Source organism: Onychostoma macrolepis, chromosome 17, assembly GCF_012432095.1.
Source record: "Onychostoma macrolepis isolate SWU-2019 chromosome 17, ASM1243209v1, whole genome shotgun sequence".
Classification (NCBI taxonomy): Eukaryota; Metazoa; Chordata; class Actinopteri; order Cypriniformes; family Cyprinidae; genus Onychostoma; species Onychostoma macrolepis.
The window spans coordinates 23,209,142-23,231,288 of NC_081171.1; the positions used below are offsets into that span (position 1 = coordinate 23,209,142).

Here is a 22,147-nt window from a genome sequence, read left to right on the forward strand (position 1 = left end):
ACGTTTTCCATTGGAACACAGTAATCCTGACCCTGTGCACTGTTAACTGACCCTTTGCATATTTCAACAAATGGTTTCCAGGCTTCATAAATTGTTGTCTAGCAACATAATTAACGTTCTAGTCCTTGAGTAAATTTCAGTGGTCCTTGTGAGCTTTTGCAGGCGCACCCTTTGCATAACAATTTGCCTTTAACAGCTTCTCTGCACATCACTGCGAATGAAACTGTAGTTCTGTTAATGGTCACAGCATAAGTGGAGGACATCTGGGTAAACAGACAACGCAAACCTTTCTGCTCAAAACACTGTGCTCCTGTCTTCCTAGATTGCATTTTTTTCCTTTTATTTGAAAAACAACCTTTACCAAAACATACATTTTACGTTCCACAGTAACCGGACAGCAGAATTCATTCAAATCAATATATTTATTTTAATATATTACATAGAAAATATACAAATCTAATTTACTATGCAGCAGTTCTTTAATCAAAATCTCTTAAAAACCATTGACTTGTTTGTTATGGCCACTATTTGATCACATTCATGTTTTAGATAATTATCTATAATTCTCTATCATAATATATTTTCATTGTTTTTGGATTTGTCCTTTTCACCTCCATTTTGTGAGCAAGTGATGTGTTTCAGGACACAACATGAAGCTGCACCACATTTCGAATGCAAAAGATCTTAAGTTAGCACTAATAAAAAGGTTCCCATATAAGATGACATGATTTCTCAAGCCAAAGCCTTTGGCACAATTAACATAAATAAGATCTCAAGAGTGTTCTCAAGGCAAACTTGAGCAACATACACATAACATTTTAGTGCCTTAAATAACTGTGTTTTCCATATTTGTCAGAGAAAAAAACCCTACACTACTTGTGTAGTGTGTACAGACTGTGTAAATAATCCAGTCTTTTCAATGACAAGGACAAATGAGGCCATTTGTTGCAATTAGATAAATTCACCTTTGAACAGCAAGTGCTGCTGGTACTCGAGGTTTATTGGAGAATTTATCAGCCATTATAAGGCTTCGAACTCATCTATTCTCTGCTTGGTGTTGCCCATGCGGATCTGACGCAGCGTCTTGTACTTGTCCCTCCCGGCTTGTACATTTTCATTGTGCAGAATGTCGTTCTTAGTCTTCTTAGAGTCATCTCGCGCCTCGGCCAGCTCAGAGCTCAGGGCCTAAAAGCAATTTAAGATACAGTTAGTCACAATGTACATCTCAATTGGGACAACTGAAATTAAAAACTGAGAGATGTATGTGGTGTAGCTGAACAAATAGCTCCTGATCTGAAAGTGTTGATTTGAGGTCAGTCCACTGAACTAGATGTGTTGTTCATTAATGAATCAAATGAACGTATCGATAAAGCATGTCTTTTAATGAAGACTAATGTAATGTAGGTTAATAAGGCTTGAAATTGTAAACAAATTGTAAATAGTTGAAAAAAACACTCAGCTCTAATCTGATTTAATTTTATTTATTTCTTTATAGTCATTGATATGAGTCACTGAGAACGAAAGGATAATAATGAGTCCTGAAAGACTAATAATGAACGAATCTATGTTTTTGAATGAATCTCCAAAACAAATGCTAAAATGACTCATAATGCTCAAAAAAAAAAAAATTACTGGTCACCACCTACGTATGTACCAATGTAGCCTATAGAAACATAACTAAGCTGAACTAATCAGTTTTAAGGTTTTCAAAACACACACACAAAAATCAAATCTCCTGGATGAATGATATAATAACCTCTCTTGAATGGTTACTGACTGAATCAGTGAATTAATCTGTTTTTAAAAGATTCAATGAATCACTGAGATGAATCAAAACCCACTGCAAGTAAGTGTAAAGTGTGTATATGAATGTGAACAATTCAGTTTTTAAATGAATCTCTTGAATGAATGATATGACTCAAACTCCTCAAAACATAAAATATAACATAACCTTTAGAAATAGTTACCGAACAAATCAGTGAACGAATCTGGATCTGTTTTTAGGTGTTGAAAAGATTCAGTGAATCGCAGAGATGAATCAAAATCCCCAATACAAGTGTTATGTATGTAACTGAAAATAAGATTTAATTGCAAACATCTCTGTGTTGAACAAATCTCTTGAATGAATTCTAAAATAAATGATAATTCTCAAAAACTGCAGAACTTCCAGAAGTGAGTGAATCAGTGAATGAATCTGGATGTGTTTTAGGTGTTTTTCAGAATCAGAATTTGATGAATGATTGGGATGCATGACAATCTTTGCTAATAATCTGTATTTATGCTTGAGGAAACGAGATGTTACCATGAGCTGTTTCTGCACGCGCTCGTTCTTCTCTGCCTCTGTGATGCGCTCCTCCTCGTTGCGGTGGTCCTCGATGCCCTCCACCTGCAGCTCAGCACTGTAGGTGCTGTTGTTCTCCTCGTGATCATCCTGATCGTTCTCCATGGGTTCCTCCATCATGGCCCGGGCCATGGGCGCAGCCATGGGGGTAGCAACCACAGGAGATGACATAACATGCTGCAACTCCTCACGGGTCTTTTCCAGATCGTCCTGTACCTCTTTAGCCTGAGAGAATTGAAGAGGTCCATTATCAGGTGAAAAATGTATCTATATTTTTCCACTTTTATGATTTCAACAATAGATACATTAACAAATCTACATTAATCTAGTAGTGTATACTGTTCAAAACGCACCCTGTTCTGCCATTCATTGGCTTCTTCTTCCTTGACTCTCCTGGCTTCCTCCAGCAAGGCAATCTTTGCAGTGTATTCTGCCAGGTCTGCTGCCTATATATAAAAAGACATCAAGCTTCAGTTCACTATAAATAAAAGTTAGTTGTTCCCCATTACACAATCCATCACAAAATATGTAGATTGTAACTGTTTGTGTGTGTGAAGGTGTCTCCCGCTCACCAGCTGCTCCTGAGTTTTCATCTGGTCCTCAGCTTGCCTGGCCAGCTCTTCTTTAGCCATCAGCGCCGCCTGTCTCTCAGCCTCCAGACGTGCCGCCTCCTCCTCCACCCGCCGCCTCTCTTCCTCCAGTATCCGTGCCCTCTCAAACTGCTCTCTCAGATCTCAACAATACACAAAATCAACCATAAGGGGGCAGCAGTCACTCAATTATACAACATGGTTTAATTGCAAGCATGCACTGATATGGTGGTCAATCACAGCAATCTGCAATGAAATGTGTTGTATAAAATATGCAATATAATAATATTATTAATAATAATGATAATTATCATTATTACAAATAATTATGTTTATGTTTTTTTAAATATTAAATATTTAAATATTTATATATATATGTGACCTTGGACCACAAAACCAGTCTTAAGTGGATTTATACATCATCTGAAAGTTGAATAAATAAGATTTCCATTGATGTATGGTTTGTTAGGATCGGACTATATTTGGCCGATATACAACTATTTGAAAATCTGTAATCCGAGGGTGCAAAAAAATCTAAATATTGAGAAAATCGCCTTTAAAGTTGTCCAAATGAATTCTTAGCCATACATATTACTAATCAAAAACAACGTTTTGATATATTTACAGTAGTAAATTTACAAAATATCTTCATGGAACGTGATCTTTACTTAATATACTAATGATTTTTGGCATAAAAGAAAAATTTATAATTTTGACCCATACAGTGTATTTTTGGCCATTGCTACAAATATACCCCAGCGACTTAAGACTGGTTTTGTGCTCCAGGGTCACATATATATATATATATATATATATATATATATATACACACACAATAAAATGTGCAATGTAATAATGCAATGCAAGTATTATTACAAATAATAATTATATTTGATTTTTAAATATTTAAAATAAATTTTATATATATATATATATATATATATATATATATATATATATATATATACACCTTCAGGGTGATACAAGATCATTCCAGTTTTCATTGGGATTTCAATGTTAATTTCAAACAAGAACATTAAAGAAAATATGTATTACTTTACTAAAGAGATCAGATATGTAGTTACATTTTCTTACCTCTTTCAACCTTTTTGGTCTGCTCTTCAAACTGGAGAAGCTTCATCATCATCTCCTGCTTCTCTCTCTCCACCTTGTCCTTTTCTTTCTCTGTTGCCTCCCTTTTCTTTTTCTCATTCTCTAGCTGGGCTCTGGGAAGAAAACAGGAAGGTAGCAAACACATTTAATAATGTACCCATAATGAAAAAAAAAAAAAAAAAAATCTTAGAGAAAAATTCACAAAGGAAATAATTAAGTAAAAAAAAAAAAAAGTAAATAAACAAACAAACAAAAAAAATTATTTAATTTATGTATTTATGTATGTATGCATGTATGTTTATTGGCCAATAAAAGTTATAAAATTAGTGCCCTGACTTTCCTGGTGTCTTGCTGCGCTCATCAGGGCAGCTGGTCATTGCTATATAATGACTCACTCTGGGCAATGAATATTGTGTCCTCCTCACCTCTCCATCTGTCTCTGGTGTTTCTCCTCCCTGGCTTGAGCCTTCATCTGCTGCACCTCAATAGTATCAGGTTTCCTGCGCTGCATGTAAAGTTCATGGTTTCCCATACACAGCTGCAGGATGCGCTTGTTAATGCGCAGACGAGATGCATAGAACACAAAGTCCTGTAAGAACAAGAGAGAACAGAGTCATATTTCATAATGTCTTTTGCATAAAATATTTTAAATATATTCCAACCAGCCTTCTTGATTGAAAAAAAGAGGCCACACTTTATTTTAATGGGTTAATCGGATGGCCATTTTCCACAAGTTGATATGATTCTTTAGGGTCTTAATGAAATGTCTATAACATACTTCGGTTAAAATTTCTCAATGCAAAACAACACCCTTTTTACCTTGCCAAAAACAGCTCCGCACACAGCAATCAATCAGTCGCACCAATCATCTGAGATCGGCTTGATTTGAGAAAGGGGATATTATTTATAGATATTAAAAAAAAACTGAGTGGACTTTTATCATTATAGGTTGGATGTGTAGAAACACTGCCAACACGCATTTATGTTCAAACAACATGTAAAAGTGAATTTTGCATCCGATGACCTCTTTAAGGTCCAATTCTAGTTAATAGTGAGAATTAGTCCCTATACTGAGGTGTTACCAAAAAAACATTATACACTTTAATACACTTCTCATTTGAAGAATGTTTTTAAATTCTATCTATCATCTATCTATCTATCTTTACAATTTTAAAATTCTTTTAAAACGTTTTGGAAAATAATGCTTAAGATATGTTCACTTACATGTATTCAAGGTGTTAGGAAAATACATTATTTTACTGTTGATGGTTACACCACATGACACTTATCATTTAATCATTTAAATTGAACTATTTATGAAAATGTATAAACGATTTTTTAAACCATGCAAAACCAGCATGAATACAAACAAGATTTTTCCTTCATCTTCAGTGCTGTTATTTGCCATTGGCCCACATACAATAATTTCAGGTGTGAAAAATACATAAAATCATTCATGCCAAGACTTACGGGAGCTTTTTTGTCAATGGGTTTGATTATGAATTTCTTGTCACTGAATGAGATGTTTCTTATTTCACTCCAAGGAAATCCAATTTTTGGTGTCAACCTGAGTAATGAAGAACAGCCAATATTGATTTCATGCAACTGACAGTTTTGTAACATTTTTATTGTAATGTCTTTTAAGTCTTTGTCAACAAACATTACAAAAATCACAGACTTTGTGGTCCATTAGTCCTTAGGTGCAATGACCTCTCAATAGTAAGCACTATGTGTTCGTGTTGACTTGTTTGGCTTGTTGTGGGTTTGGAGAGTTACTCCGCAGGTCATTAACCACACAGTCATGACAGCTGACCCCAATATCCCCAACTAGCCTGACACTGTTTCTAAACAACCAGGCCTCACTCTCAAAAAGTGCTTACCTGTCATCTTTTCCATAGATGTTAAGTCCCAAAGCATCTACGCCTAACCACAGGTCTGTTCCTTTCTTGTTCTTGATGTCGAAATAGTTGACGCCATACATTTCCAAATCCTGTGAGATCTTTAGATACTCCTGCACGGCATCTTCCCTGGAGACACAAAATTCAAAAAAATGATAAGCTTCAGCAACGACATGAAGATGAGCTGAATGGGAGCATATAAGTCAGACTCACTTGAGAATGCCTCTGTGCTCCTCGTGCCAAATCTGGATCCTCTCCTCCCATTGCTCTTTAGAGAGTTTGTGCTGGTCAAGCACTCTGAAAACACAGAATATCAAATCAACACACCTTCCATTTTGAAAATGAACCATGGTTTTACTACAAATAAACCGTGGTAACCATAAATTAACCAAGGTGTTGTTACACTAACCATAGTTTAACCATGGTATTTGTAGCAAAACCAATCCACCAAAAACCATCGTTGCTACTTTTACTAAAATAAAACCATGCTTAGTTTCCACGTGGGTTGTGGTAGAATCATATGACTAAAATGCTGTGACCATATTACATAAATATATGATATATTCTATCTAAATATGAATCACATTTGAAAATGTCACATAATAAAAACTGCACAAATGTTTTCATCATTAGCTTACAACAACACATTTGTTTCTATTTTTGCCTTCTCACAATAATTTCTGTCTATTTAGGGTCCTCAGAGTCTCAGTTTTCTTTATCAGTAATTGAAAGTGGTCAAAACATGCAAATGCAGTTGCAAATTCTTTGTAGATTTGACAGGATTATTATATTCTAAAAAATATATTTAAAATATAAAAAATGTATGCATTTATTTTTTGGATACATTTACTTTTTATAAATAAATAAATATGTTTGTTAAACCTGCAATTTTATGTATTTTAAGTGTTGTTCATTTTATTTTAATTTTCACATGTGGTGTAATTTTACATAATATCATTGTAAATGACTGTGGTTATGTTTTTTAGAAGTAGCACCAACAATAAGCATAGGTAAGTGTATATTTATATGATTATTTTTTATTTTTACATTATTATGTAGCAACAATAGTAAAGTGCTTTCAAAAAGATTCTGAATAAAGTATTTTATTGTAACAAGTTACCATTAAACCTTGTAAAAGTATGTTCAATTCTGATCATTTTGTGTTTATGATTCAAAACTGCATTCTGCTGGCATTTTTAATGGAAATATGTTTAGCCAACTTGATTCTAATCTGTGCATTTACTTTGCACACTATTCATTTCAATTTTTTTTTTTTTTTAACTAAGTAACCTATTTAAGTCAGGGGTGCTCAATTATATTCCTAGATCATCAGGAGACTTTCCTGCAAAGTTCAACACCAAACCCAATCAAATACACCTGACCCAGATCTTCAGGAACACTTGATATTTACAAACAGGCGTGTTGGAGCAGGGCTGGAACTGAACTCCACAGGAAAGTAGACCTCCAGGAACACGAATAAGCACCTCTTATGTGAGTCATTACAAAATCGCTGAATCATTAGAAGGCACCGAATGAATGTGTTTTGAGCAGTTTCCCCACTCACCTCTGAGCCAGAAGCCGCTCGGTCGTTAGGTATCCAGGTTTGTGGGTTTCCGGTGAGTGGTCTCCAAACTTGGCCTGAACAGAATAGGAAGCCAGCAGAACGGCTGTCTCTGGAGGGCAGTAGATCTCATCGCTCAAGATGCCTTCCTTCACTTGCAGGAAGAAAAGCTTCTTTGTGATGTCCTGAATCAGCTCCTCAGCCACGTCTTCAGGGAAGTACCTGGCCCGAAACTTAAACTGCAGAGGGTTCTCTTGCTTCACCTCTTGAGAAGACACCTATGAATTCATAATGAAGAATGAATGTTGGGCACTTTTGTGAATTCAAAACTGTCAATGAAAATAATTTGAGCTGCTAGGTAAAAATTCTGTTGTCGTAATGTTTAGGTCCCCCAAGAAACTATGTGTTTGCTCACCAAAGCGTTCAAATACAATTTGTCCTCCCATCTATTTATAACATGAACATTTTGTAATACGGAGTATTAATATACAAAATGAATGACTATATGGCAATGTTCACTAATATGTTTCTTTACATACTATAATACAATGCGGATATTTTAGTGACAAAACATGATATGTATTACTATATGATGATACGGTCTGTACATTAGGCGATTGTACATACAATGAAATATGAGTGAAGAGTGAATTGTAATTAATGGCAAGCCATTTGAAGTATTGTTTTAAAACCTACATTTTAGTGCTCCAACTGCATTCCAAGCAACAATCTTAATCTTTTCAAATGTGTAATTTTTTCCAAGCATTCAACAAATGCAATCACATGTCAGAAAAAGAGTAATAAATGTAAGAGTAGTAAAATAACACTAACACCTACATCTCCACCCATAAATAACGTGTTCTTTGAATGTTCCCGTGCTGTTTCTAGGGTATTTTGGGTGGTTGCTAGGGTGGTTAAATACTGACTCAGGTCAAAAAAACCCACTTCCACATTTATGATATTTTAGTCTGTAGATACGGTTTGGGTACCAGTAAGTCTATGGTATTCTTTTGTCTATTCTTTAGTCTCAAATGCAAGTGATATCAATTCCCTCTTCATTAAGCTACACAATTTATGGTATCATTCATGTCAAATGGAGCAAGCAAGTTATGCACCAAAGTTTAATACTTAGGGTTAAATAGGCAATAATAATAGCGACACTTAGTTGACTTAGAAGTGCTACTAATAAAAAGCTTGTATGTGTGTCACGTATGATATTAGAAAATCGTTAGAATAATGAAATTAAGCCTTTATTTGAGTGCTTTAGAATTGCCTGTGCATATCATTAATGTTAACGCATTATTAACGTGTTATTAACATATTATTAATGTATTATTAACATTAATCCAAGCATTGTTAATATTAAGCATTATTTCTTGTCTTACGACATAGTGCAGGAAAATTTTTAAAAAATAAAATTATATATATATATATATATATATCGTACACAATTAAGAATACCTTTTTGTCCAGTTTCAGCCATGTCAGAAAGCCTTTGGTGTCTGTGTATTGCAGGCCAAAATACCAGACCTCACGCAAACCCACCGTCTTCACCACCTGAATGCATCAACACAGAGGATAAAAATCAATCAGTTACATGTATGTTAAATGTAATGTTTGTAAACTGTGATATCGATTATGGCGTACATTTAAAACATATACCTAATCACCTCAGCACTTGACAAGCATGCCGTTATGTTGTAGCTCAAACAATGGGAGTCTCTAGTCTTAGTAGATTAGAAAAGGAACTCTACACTAATCATGCTATAGTTCATATATCAACAGGGAGGGAAAATACCACCCATCCAGACCTCTTATCAGTTAGGTGTGTGCAAATAGGCAGAGACGGTGTCCTCCACCTTGTATGTCCTGTCATAACATGAGCCTCACCAATCACCATATAACAAGGTAGTTTAGCATTACTAATCTCAACAGTATCTGAAAAATTATTTACACCCAGTGACTATGAGCATGGATTCGGGTGTGACTAAGGTAAGTAAAATGCTTTTGCAATTAGTTATAAAGTTTCGTTACAAAAAAAGAGTTTTTTCAAAGAGATACAAGTTGCTACAAGTTGATGAGTCATTGTGATAGAACAAAAGTAGTGCATTTAGATTGCATAGCAGTGCACAGTAGTAAAAATAGTATGTTTATGCAAGTGCATATCTGCTTGTTAGGAGGTTTTCATAGTTTGGTGAGAATCTTGGTGAGTTATTTTCCCAGCATGCAACGTTAAACTACAAATATGATCCCTTATATGTATACAAAGTGGAGGGAATTTAGCCGTTAGTTTAACCCTAGACTGACATATGCAATCATAGTCCGAAAAGTTTTTTAAAAACAGAACAGCGTATTAAACCTTTAGTCGAGTATCATATTTGATACATACTGAGCAAAAGTATGCAATTTGGTGCAGCTGCTGATATTTATATAACTAAAAAGTAAGATTAAATAACGTGTAATTGTATATCAATGAGTTTTTTATAACAGCACAGCATATAAATATCAGTTGTCACTTTATATCTCCTAATATCTCATCAGTAGCACTTTATTTTACAGTCCTTTGTACTTGTTATAACAATCTCAATAACTGGGTAATAACTAGGTACTAAACTTGAACCTACCCTTAAACCTAACCTTAACCCATTTTGTTTCCTTGTACTATCCAGTGCTTTAAGTACATTTTAAGTACACTGTAAGTATATAAAAGTATATAAAGGGCTTATTTGCATATCAAATATGATGCAGTAAGCTGTATAGGGTTAAAAAAACACATACGACAGGTGATCCTTCACATGCCGTCTCACTGGCTTAGCTTTAATAAACAATCAGGAGGATTTCAGGAGCATATGACCGTTGCTCACCTGCTCAAAGAGCTGTTTGCCCGTTGTAACCGACTGGATTGCAAATTCCAGCTCGGCATCCATTGTGGTGACACGGACATTGATCTGCAGAGAACATAAGTGAGTATTGGAGTCAATTAAAGCAAAAATGTGTTGGTATTTGTACAGAAATATAACATATACTGTACCATTACAGCAGAACAAAAGATTTGTTGGCCAAAAATGTTTGAAACATTTCACACGCTAAACACTTTAATTACATTACACCATTGTCATATCAGATTTTTAATATTAACATCAGCTATCAGAGGCATGTTAACTACAATCATCGAATGTTATGTTACCTAAATGTTATTCTACAAAGCCACTTAGCAATAAAGTCTTATAACAGATCTGCATTATGTAACATCCTCCACATGACTAACAGCAACAGAGATGATTTCAAAAGATTCAACGGACATTCATGGGTGTGACATTATTAATTGTTGATAATTTAACATTTTTTATAATCTACGAGGTTTAGTTTTAGATTTTGTACAAAGAAACAAACAAAACATACTTTTGCAAACATACTTGTACTTAAAGAAATAACAAGCAAACAGTGTTAAAACACTAAAAATCTGTGTCTAGAGGAGATTCCATGAATTCTATGGTAAAAAAAAAAACCCTCTTGTTCTAGTTCACGCTTCAGTCCAGCACACTTTATACAAGCTTTCATAACAACCCAGTGAACCTTGACAGAGCCGTACAAGCATTGTCAAAGTTGCACAACCCTCATGTGAACTTACTCTAGAGCTATAAAGATAAACCCTTCAAACTTGTGCAACAAACGTTAGCAAAAGTTATAGTCAGTAAGCAAGACACATCAACATTTCAGTTCAGCTCACTTTCTTCCTGTTATTCATAAAACTTAAATAAATGACCTTCATATATCCAGGATTAGCACATTTAGAGGCTCTAATCATGAGAAAAGTGACAACTGCTATAATACTCACACTGCAATAACTGTTACACCCTGGTGTTAGTATTTAGCCACATCAGCAAGTAAATGATCTGCATGGTTAGAACAGTATTGGTCACCTAGAACTTTTGGCACCTGCTGCTGACAACACACTGTTGCAACAATTTTCACTACTTAAAATTCTATAAATATCTGTGAGCAACCATTAATGGTGCACAGTTGATCAATTTAATGCATTCTTGATGAATAAAAGTAACTTATTCATCCTTTAAAAAAAAAAAAAAACATCTTACTGACCCCAATGTTTTGAGGATTTTTATTGATTTTGATGATTTTACATTTTTTTTATTTTATCTAATTTAAAATAGCGACACATTCAGTTTTACAGCTACATGTGCTTTCACTGCAAAAATGTAGATACGTTTTTATTAAGTAATACGATTCACCCTGCAATTTATACTGAAAACCAATAAACTGAGGAATTTTTCCACTTAGTTAGTAATCAAGTATATAGATGTTAATACAAATTACAATAAAATTGAAAGTACAAGGTCTCCAATCTTCTGAGTATCCTGACTAACAGTGACATAATGCAAATGAACCTTTATCAGCAAGCCCTTAGATAAGGCACAATAGGCTTGCAACTCCGTCAAAGAGTTTAAATCACTGCTGCCACTATGGGACCTTTATATATAATAACTATACTACATGCATACATTGATTAACACATATACTTTCAAAATCTTTTGGGTCTTGTCAGTAAGAGGCAAACCAGCTGCTTATTATTGGCATTTTCAGCTTGTCCTTATCCAGAGAAAATAAACATTAATCCCAGCATGGCAGATATAATCTATAATCTTCAAAGCTTGTCCTCTCGGTTGGATTTGTCCTAACAATGGAACTGACTGCGTGAGTGCTACTGTTTAATCCAGCAGTCACCATCTCCATGAGTAACCACCGGAGCTGCAAATTTATCTAACAGGAAGAAAGACCCGAAGCACGTCATAACACAGCGTGACGGCTAAACCTGCATGTTTCATTTGCCTGATGGGTACAGGCTCACAAACCGGTGCTAACCCACTCTCCTCAAATCACAGATAAGTGTTTGTGCTCAAGTACTTCTTCACAGGCTTAAAGAAGCTTTAGGTCTATATCAGGTTTAATACATGTATTTGGGTAATTCACAAATGGAAATGGACATGAACTTTCTGGTTAAAATGTATATGTTTGTATAATAAAAAATTAAATAAAATGTTAAAATCACAATTTCTTTTAAGCTTTAACCCACTTTAAATCATATTTTTTTCTCTAGTTTTTTTTTTCTTCTAGTTTTAGATTTTGCAGTGTCACATTCATTTCAAAAAGTAGAAGTACAAATATCCCATCCCTCAATTTATGAGTTCATGAAAGCTGCATTTACAATAATTACAATACAACCGGGGTTTAAAGTATGTGTGTGATCATACAGAACTGAAAGAAATCAAGAGATTTCAATAAATAGATTTTGGAGGACAATTTTAAATGGACTATAACACTTGCATTGTTTGATAATAGACTATGTATGACATAATGGGAGATTTTTATTTGATTTTAACAAAATAATTCATACTTTATTCAATTATAACGTACTATTCAACCATGGGGACAAACTCATGAATGCTATATTTCCATATTTCTCTCAGACACTTATTGATAAGGTTGCTAATTAATAATAAAATACAACAATGGTTGCAATATTATAAAATATTTATACACTAAAAACAAATCTGTAAAATAGGCCACAATGTACTATATTAATATAAAGTAATTTATTTATTTATTTTACAGATGTTTTGTTGTTGTTGTTGTTTTTCTTCTTTCTTTTTTTTTTTTTTTATTTTTATTTATTTTTTATTTTTATTGTGTCAATGTCAAATAACTGGATAATGTCATGGCAGAATATTACTAAAATTACATTTTCCTTTTTTTTTTTTTTTTACAGTGTATTATTAATAGTTTACATAGATTTTTCATGAAGAAAATATACATTTAAACATGAATAAACTGGTTTACCAGTAATCTCTCTTGAATGTTAAGGGCAATAATTAGAGTGACATCACATCCTGGTATTCAAATACTAAAGTCAAAATGAATGTTCACAGCAGAACAATCTGTATCTAGCTAATATTTTACTTTTGCGGTGTTCTGCGCACATGAGCACAGCATGAATTCATCCTCATTGTCTAAGTCTAGTTAATATGTAAAGACTCAAGTATGTTAACCATCAAATTAATAGTTAGTATCCTGCTAAAATTTGAATTAATCACTACACCTTGAAATATAAAAATGATATAAATTCCAAGTATAACCACTAATCATAACCATTAATAATAAAGGCTAAACAATCTTTACTACTCAACATTGTAAAAAAATAAAAAATAAGGCAATATAGTAATAAATTGCTTCATCTTGATTTAACTGCTGAAGATTCTCCTTTCTTTAAACACTGTGTATTTTAAGGTCAATCAGAACATGTTACAAAAACAGTGAATAAAATATGAGAAACTAATGTTAAGCTATGAAACTTCTTTTGTAATGAGAGTCTTTATGACAGAGGCCTGTTGTCAAGTCACATACAAAACCACAAAACAAGACATGATTCTACAAATTTATCAACAATAAACAAATTATTCTAGAAGATATAAGCAAATGGATTAATATGCGATATTGTAGCCTACACAAGAAAGATCACTTGTAACACTCTGCAACACTGATCATTTACATAATTGTTCCCATTTATGACACTGTTATCCCATTTTGTTCTTTATGTTATAAATCTTTGTTTACTACAAAACAAAAAAGCAAAAAAAAAAAAAAAAAAAAGGAAGTACTTACAGGCTTAGGCATTGTCAGTCTTGTGTTTGGACCAGCAGAGGAAGAGCTCGCGACCGATCTGAACGGTGAACGCTAGAGACTCATTTCTGAGTCATTTTCGATAGATGGTGTCAAAGCCTCGCCCCAGCGATACCTAGCACGATAAGTTAGTTATACCACTGGAGTTAAAGAGTGCCAGCAGCTCTCTGCTTACACTGCACCTGCGCTGTAACATCGACCTTTGATCGGGCTCGCGTCCAGATGGCGACGCGACAGAACTACAGCGCGTTATTGACTTGAGCCGGAGGATTCTTGTCGCGACGTTAACAATGATAGAAGCTCTTTAACAGCTCACTGTCACATTACTACATTACAGTCCATATACACTGGGCGGAGAAAACATGGGCGCGGTGGAGGTTGATAATCTACTGCAAGGTGGATATCTGGGCAGTTCTGGCCATTCTATACTTTAGTAGGCTACAGGTATAGGCTAATAAACACAAACATTCACCCCCAGAAAGTATTTGAACACTTAAGAGGATTACAATTGTTTAAATGTCAAAAAATAAATAAAAAAATAGAAACGTTCACGAGAAAGGCATTTATTTAAAATTGTAAATTATTTAAAAGCATTTATTTAAAATAAATCCTATAGCATAAGAACACCTTTCAAGCAAAACTTTATTTGAAATGTTTTTTTTATTTTGTTTTTTTATGGATTTAAATGCTAAATCTATAGGCTATGTATTGAAATAGCCTACTCTTCAAAAAAGATTAATATGTCTTCTAAAAAATAGCCTAAAATAGAAATTAGACGACACTAGATTATTAAAAGTAATTGCAATGATGTAATAAATAAATAAATAAAAAATTCCTTTATTTCCTATCAAATTTCTATCAACATTATATTTAATTTAATTTAATTTTTTATTTGTTTATTTTATTTTTATTTTTTTTCTCACCCGATGCACGAACAAAATAACTCTTATGATCCGGTTCGAAAGCCTACTGAATCAATATATGACTCACTCACTGAACTGCAAGTTTCAAATGCATCATTATTACTTCAGTATAGTTATTATTAGACTGCTCTTACTTGCTGTCTCAAGTTTGCATCGACTCTGAATACTAAAAAAAGAAAAAAGAAAAGAAAATCTGTATTGTACAAAGCTTTAAACCATACAGATTACGATACAATATTGAAAAATAAAGGTTACTTAACTTGACTGAGCCACTAAGAACGCAAAACTATTTAGCCTATGATTTATCTGTATAGTCTATACTGTACAGTCATGTCTTATATGTTTATTCCTATTTTTATAACATTTTTTATAAGCCTTTTGGCAATACAATGGAAACATAAATCCAATTTAAGGAAAATCTGAACACTGTTACCTAAAATATTGTTTCTTCTCATATTTCTTAAAATAGTTTTTGGTGGCTCTCAAGGTGGGTCCTACTCCTAACATGAAAATGTTGCAAACCCCTGATCTAATGCAATGACATTCATATATTTTTTTAAATACTTTTTGTGGTCACTGTATGCCATGCTGATTTGATTTTTTATCAAAGTTGAATGTTCTTAAATAATAATAACAAAATGAGTGTTAAATACTTTTTCATAGTGACTCAGAATGCATAAGATGTATAGAGCAACGTGACTTTAGCTTTATTTCATGTCTTTATTTCAAAAGAAGACATACATATGATTTGCATTGTTTTTAAGCATGTACATTAGTTCTGCAAACATTGCACAAAAACGTAAAATCTGTGTAGTGAAATTTCCTCAAAGTGCCTTTCAGTTACATTTTTGGTTTTGGGGTGCTAGAGAATCCTATGGGCATAAAAACAAACACAAACAAACTGGACTAAAATGAAGAATAAAATTCAACATATTCAGCACAACTCTATGTCTGAATTGTACTTAAAGCCCTGAAATGTTAACGCCTCATTATGAGGACATATGCAAAGACATTTTGCCTCCACCAAAAAGTAGCAACAATAATAAAAATGAACAATAAATCAGACATATGTCTCTCTGAGATCTTCCTGATTGCACCAAACTTGTATTGATGCTTCATACCCAGATTCAGATGTGGTCCTCTGTCTCAACTCTGAGGAGGATCCACTCATACTATCACAACATGTCTCTGTACTGTCTGTGTCGTGGGTATCAAAATGTTCATTCCCAGAAGACAAATCCAATGTCTCTTCACTTGAAGATCTCGAGTGGCTACACGACTGCTTTGACAGACATCTGGCATCCTGAACAGTCAACGATTTACAGCTCGAGAGAGCAACATGGGAATTGCCCTGAACAGCTTGCTGATAACTTGGAGGGTTGCTTGGTATCCTGCTGTCCACCTGCTGGAAAACCTCCTCACTAGACAAGCGTCTCGGCTCCAGAGGAGGATTCTGTACCTCGGGAAGGGTCTGGCTGTGGCGTAGGGCTCTCTCGATGGCCCGTTTGGTGGAGCCGCTTCGCCCGAAGACAGTCCTGCTTCTGATGTGTGCGCCCTTCATGGACTGCGAGCGTCTTTTGGGGGTCTCAGTGCGATTCGGTGCAGGTGCCGACTGGCGGGTGGGAAAGGAATGTTTGCGTTGAAGAGCCTTTCTCTGAGTGCATAAAGGCACAATAGGTGGACTGTTGTGGATAGAGCTCTCTGAAGCGCTGGAGAAACAACTCTCAAGTGAACTTGAAGAACAAAACGCGCAGTCTTTAGAGGTTGTCCTGGCCCCATAGCTGTTCCCCAAGCTGTTGCCTGCTCTAACCACAATACAGTCATCAGAGATCTGCTTTGTTAAGAGTTTGTCATGAAAGTCCATTTCTGTCTGGCTCCTGGAGAGGGAAAGGTGCTGCTGAACTCCCTGTCTTAAGTTGATTACTGGTTCTGAACGTCTGCGAGTCAACTGTTTTGTCCAAAGCTCCTCTGTGCTGGAATGTTCCTGGGATTTCTCTTCAGCGCCGGATTTGATAGAGTCCATGTCAGAACTACTTCCCTTGTAGCCATCTGCATCAGGGTCATTACTGTCGTATGCAGAATCAAGATGATTCGAAGAAAAAGAGTCTGAAGGAGAAACCAAGGACAGATACTCATTAATTATCAAATCGTTAATATCAAGTATTTTGTTTGCATTTGCTTTGCTAAATCTGTGCTATCGTGTGTAAAGAATGCTTATGCATTGGAGAAACCTGGACAGATAGGAATTAGTAAGATGTTTTGAGGGTGTAGAAATAGCCTGCTCAGTGGGAACTGGACAGCCAATTGGATTCCTGAAGGTACAACTGGACCCGCCTCTCTCAAATACTCATTGGTCAATGGATGTCTGCATCAGAGTTCTATACTCTATACTTTTACTGTATGTCAACAATAATTATCTCATGTGTGTGTTTTCTTTCTTCTAAGGAATCTTAAGGCACATCTGAGACAAAGTTGATACTTCATCCACATTGAAATGAATTGGTGGTCTAAACTCCAGTGCATAGGCATCCTAAAAGACTACATTTTAAAAAATTTACCTTGGTTATCACTGAGTTCATCTTCATCAGAGTCTCCAAAGAGCGCAAGCGCATCCTCACCAAATATTTGAGGGCAGTTGTCAATGAGAAACTCAGTCAGTTTCGTCACCTGCAAATACATTCCCAGAGAGACACAAAAAATAAACAAAGGGCACTTCAACAACAAGAAAGATCACATGGATTACGAAATCCCATAAAAATAGGTCAAAATAAATCTGCATATGAAACTAGTTCGATTTTTTTTCTTCCTCTGTTGAGTTTCAGTTTTACTCATTCGGCTGTGTTCTGGCTCTTGGCCACATCATGTGAGGAGTCTTTAAGGTCAAGACTTTCAAAATTCACTTTACACTCACCTCTTCCATTTTTTCCAAGTTGTCAGTTTGGAGCAAGTTGGGGGAAACGCATTTAGCCAGATTGATGGAAACCATCTTGTTTGTCACTGCATTCTCACTTATGTGGTAGAGCAGAACCATCAAGTGCTTCAAGAGCTGAATATTTGGCTCAGGAAGTGTGTTGATCACCCTGAAGAAAAACAAAGGAATCTTGGTCACAATTACAGTTTATTACACTGAACACTTTCCATTCAACCCAAATGCCTCATTAGATAACTTACATTGTAATTTCAACACGCTTCTGATCTTCACCTTCCTTTTCCATAGCAGTCATCCAGGATTTGCACTTCTCCTCCATTAGCAAACCGCCAGGTAGTTGTCTAAGAAAATCCTGCAAATCGAAATACACATAAATTACAGACATTAGTGATCAAATATGCATATTTTAGACCTAATAACTGTTAATGAGTCAAACCAAATCATACTGCACAAGCTTGTCCCTTACCTTGACAAGATCAGCAAGCAAAAAGACCGACTGCTCTTTCAGATCCACTTCTATCCCATCGTTGAGCTGCGCCTTGATCTCTCTGTGAGCCCTGGCGTTCCCGGCCCTCCTGAACACCCCCTCAGTGTACAGACCCTTTCTCAGAAGCAAGGTAAGGATATCCTGCAAACGAAATGAAGACGTTTGAATTACTAAAACCACAAATAACACCAAATTTGTTTAGGATTTCGCATTGAAGTTCTATTGTATCACAAAATGACTATTCTTACCATAATTGCTTTGGGAGGACACCCATCTTTTTGGCAAATATCAGACAAGGGTCGCCCAAACAGTGTGTTTTTGGGATATTCCATGTTCTTTTTCTGTACACGTCGCAAGATGCTCTTCCAGCGCCTTTGGTTGATGTTTCCTGTTAAATATCAATAAAGAAACAATAAAAATCACTATATATTACAGTAAACTGCATCTTGGTTGTTTTTTCTTTTCGACATCAAAAAGTCCAAAACAACATATTAAAGAGCAATGACATTTAAAAGAAGAGAAGTGAGACTTTTAGCTTACCAGTGTGGGAGATGCTGGTCAGATTGGCTTTAGTCTGCTGACTAAGGGAGATTCCTGTATTCACTGGAACCTAATAAAAATGAAAGCAAGCAATGAGATGAAGCAATGGACTACACTGTTATATCTATTAAAAAACAGAACTAAACATAGTAACTGGGGGATTCTGGGCTGGGGCAACAAGAGCTTAACAGAGCAAGCTTTGTAAACATCCTGACTAAACCATGTGTAGGTGAAATTTATTGACATTAAACAGGACAAGACTTTGTAGTATCCCATTGTAGGCTTTGTTCTCAACACTCAGACTTAAAAGAATCCTTAATTGCACTAATCTATCAATCAGATGGTGATAAGGAGCGCTGTGTGCGTAAGATCTTGGGATCAATATACTTACAGCTGTGGCTGGCATGCTGATTATGTCCATGCTGCTTTGGGTCAACAATTTAGACTGAAACAGAAAGAACAAAAGATGTTTTTATCCTGTCAATGAGATCTAGGGAAGTAAGTCAATTCAAATACGTACTAATCAGTTTCCATGATGACATTAAGGGACAATAGCTGTGTGAAACAGGTGAAGGTGATAACTTACCTCGCCGTGACCACTCAGAACCTTCATAGGTTTGCTGTGATGTGATGACCAACAGATGCAGTCCTCTAGATTACCTGAAAATGGTTTCATTTGTTATTATGGCACTACAGCAACTTAATACAGAATGTATCATAGAATCAAACTTTGCAAATCAACACCTGGAAATTCATGGCACAAATAATGCATTAAAAAAATAATAATAAAATAAAATAAAATAAAATAAAATAAAATAAAATAAAATAAAATAAAATAAAATAAAATAAAATAAAATAAAATAAAATAAAATAAAATAAAATAAAATAAAATAAAATAAAATAAAATAAAATAAAATAAAATAAAATAAAATAAAATAAAATAAAATAAAATAAAATAAAATAAAAAAAAATAAAATATTTTGCCTTCTAATACATAAATTATTAGCAAAATATTAAGTTGTAATATTAATTACAGTAAAAAACAATGTAGGTATTATGTATAAATTAATTAGCTAACAGCTTTAAAACAAAGAAAAAAATAAGCAATAACACACCACTATAATATAAATTATATGTAAATAAATGTATAACTCACCACTCTAAAACATTCAGTCCGGGGGTCTAACGGTGTGGGTGGCTGGAGAAAGCAACAGTCTACATTGACTCAGGAGCAGAACAGACTCTACCAAGAGACTCAGACAGACTGAAGTGAAACAGCCCACAGCTCTGCACAAAATGAAAGTGGGCGGGCAGAGGGGAAATTCTGATGTGCAATGGAGACAGGAAGCAGCATCACGGGCTCCCACCATCAACACCTTTTTAGCTACAAAAAGCAAGTTGTTGTGGCAGAGGGTGGAAAGTGTGACATATACGTCACTCGTGTGAGCATGAACGTAACAGGTAGCATGCGGATAATAGAGAATATGGCAATAAGAGAAAGTTAATATCAAATTACATGGCAAGCAGACTCAAAAACATGCATATCATATTACATCTTTCTGTATTAACATACAATATTGAGGTAAAGTCATAAACAACTAAGATTATTATCTTTAGACAACAATCATTAACATTTACATTTCACTTGTTATATAAAATGCATGAATTCATTTAAATTCTTTCTTGAGTTCTTTCTTCAGTTTCTGAAGGTTTTCTGGTAATAGAATTAAGCTTGGCCAGTGTTTACAGTAAACGCACTTCAATAATGATTCACTATTTTGCTGTAAATGCTAATGATACCCCGGGAATTTTTAGAGTAACAAAAACTATCATTTTGAGACTCCGAATCTGACAGTGTTTGCCAACTGACTCACTATCGTTCATGAAACCGGCCAGCCCCCATGTTTTTACATGAGATGCCTAATAGGTAAATTCATCATGAAAATAAAAGAACTGCATTTGACCAAATGGTTTTCAGCATACCCACCTACTGCTTACAGTCTCCATGGAAATTAGGTCACTGGCTTCTCATCAGGAGCTCTTTGATGTTTTGGAAAAGTCAAACATGTAGAGGAGTTTAAAACACGACATTTCTTCTCTCTTTACTGGGCTTCTTGTCACACTTTTTATTCCAGTGAATAATTCTCATTTGGTTTGATTTGGAAAGTTTTTTCCTATAGATACACACCTAAAAGTCAATATAATATAATATACATTTGGCAGTTTTGAACTATTTTAAGTTTGGGGTCAGTATTTGATTTCTTTTTAAGAAATAAGTACTTATATTTATCAGGGATGCATTAGATTAATCAAAGTAGCCATTTATGTTACAAAACATTTCTAAATCTTTTGTATGCTGTTTTGTTTATACAGACAATAATCCTAAATAAATATAAAAACTTATTTAAAAATTAAGCAAAAATTTAATATTTGCAAATATTTTGTTTCCACAAAAATATTAAGCAGCGCAACTGTTTTTAACATTAATAAGAAATGAGCACTAAATCAGCATAGAATTATTTCTGAAGGACCATGTGACCATGAAGACTGGAGTAATGAAAGCTAAAAATTCAGCTTTGGCATTAATGGAATAAAATGGAATAAATAAAAATATATTAGAATAAAAAAACAAATATTTAGCAATATTACTGTTTCACTGTATTTTTGATCAAATAAATGCAGGGAATTTTTTTTTTTAAAATGGTAGTATAGATATTTTTGTGCAACTGGAATTTATCTTAGATCTTTATTGTTACTGAGTTATAGCCTTTGGGAGACCTAGCCCCAGTCTACATGTTAAACAGCCATGTTCTATTTGCCTGACCCACATTAACCTTTATTTAGACCAGATGACACCTGTTTATGTTTCCCTCGGAAATCTATAAACACATTCCATTTAGATTTCTTAGATGACACTAATATGATAGAACAACAAGTCAAAGTAACAAACATCTCTCTCAGAGTAGTGCGAAACATTTCTGGTCATCCAGGGCATTTTTTAAAGATTAAATACAAACACTATAATTATGACTGAGACGGCGTTTGAGTGAAAATGTTGTTGTGGAATGA

At 34.6% G+C, this 22,147-nt stretch overlaps 2 protein-coding genes across 3 annotated transcripts; both read right to left on the reverse strand.

The window, feature by feature from the left end:
* Window positions 1-403: 403 nt before the first annotated feature.
* Window positions 404-14,416, reverse strand: ezra (ezrin a). 2 transcript variants are annotated; one of them, XM_058750265.1, is made up of 13 exons: window positions 14,182-14,416; window positions 10,368-10,451; window positions 8,965-9,060; window positions 7,507-7,781; window positions 6,156-6,239; window positions 5,925-6,071; window positions 5,515-5,611; window positions 4,470-4,633; window positions 4,027-4,157; window positions 2,914-3,074; window positions 2,695-2,787; window positions 2,303-2,566; window positions 404-1,185 (listed from the first exon to the last, which is right to left on the reverse strand). In XM_058750265.1, exons 1-13 carry the CDS (start codon window positions 14,191-14,193, stop codon window positions 1,021-1,023), a joined length of 1,773 nt encoding a protein of 590 aa, XP_058606248.1. In that variant the 5' UTR covers window positions 14,194-14,416; the 3' UTR covers window positions 404-1,020. The 2 variants fall into 2 exon arrangements, with proteins under 2 accessions (XP_058606248.1, XP_058606249.1); XM_058750266.1 differs by lacking the exons at window positions 7,507-7,781; window positions 8,965-9,060; window positions 14,182-14,416 and having other exon boundaries at window positions 10,368-10,426.
* Window positions 14,417-15,822: 1,406 nt separating this feature from the next.
* On the reverse strand, window positions 15,823-20,553 carry tagapa (T cell activation RhoGTPase activating protein a). The gene is made up of 10 exons (XM_058749335.1): window positions 20,235-20,553; window positions 19,665-19,738; window positions 19,470-19,523; window positions 19,079-19,148; window positions 18,787-18,926; window positions 18,518-18,679; window positions 18,294-18,403; window positions 18,034-18,202; window positions 17,681-17,789; window positions 15,823-17,228 (listed from the first exon to the last, which is right to left on the reverse strand). Exons 2-10 carry the CDS (start codon window positions 19,689-19,691, stop codon window positions 16,183-16,185), a joined length of 1,887 nt encoding a protein of 628 aa, XP_058605318.1. The 5' UTR covers window positions 19,692-19,738; window positions 20,235-20,553; the 3' UTR covers window positions 15,823-16,182.
* Between the last annotated feature and the right edge of the window lie 1,594 nt (window positions 20,554-22,147).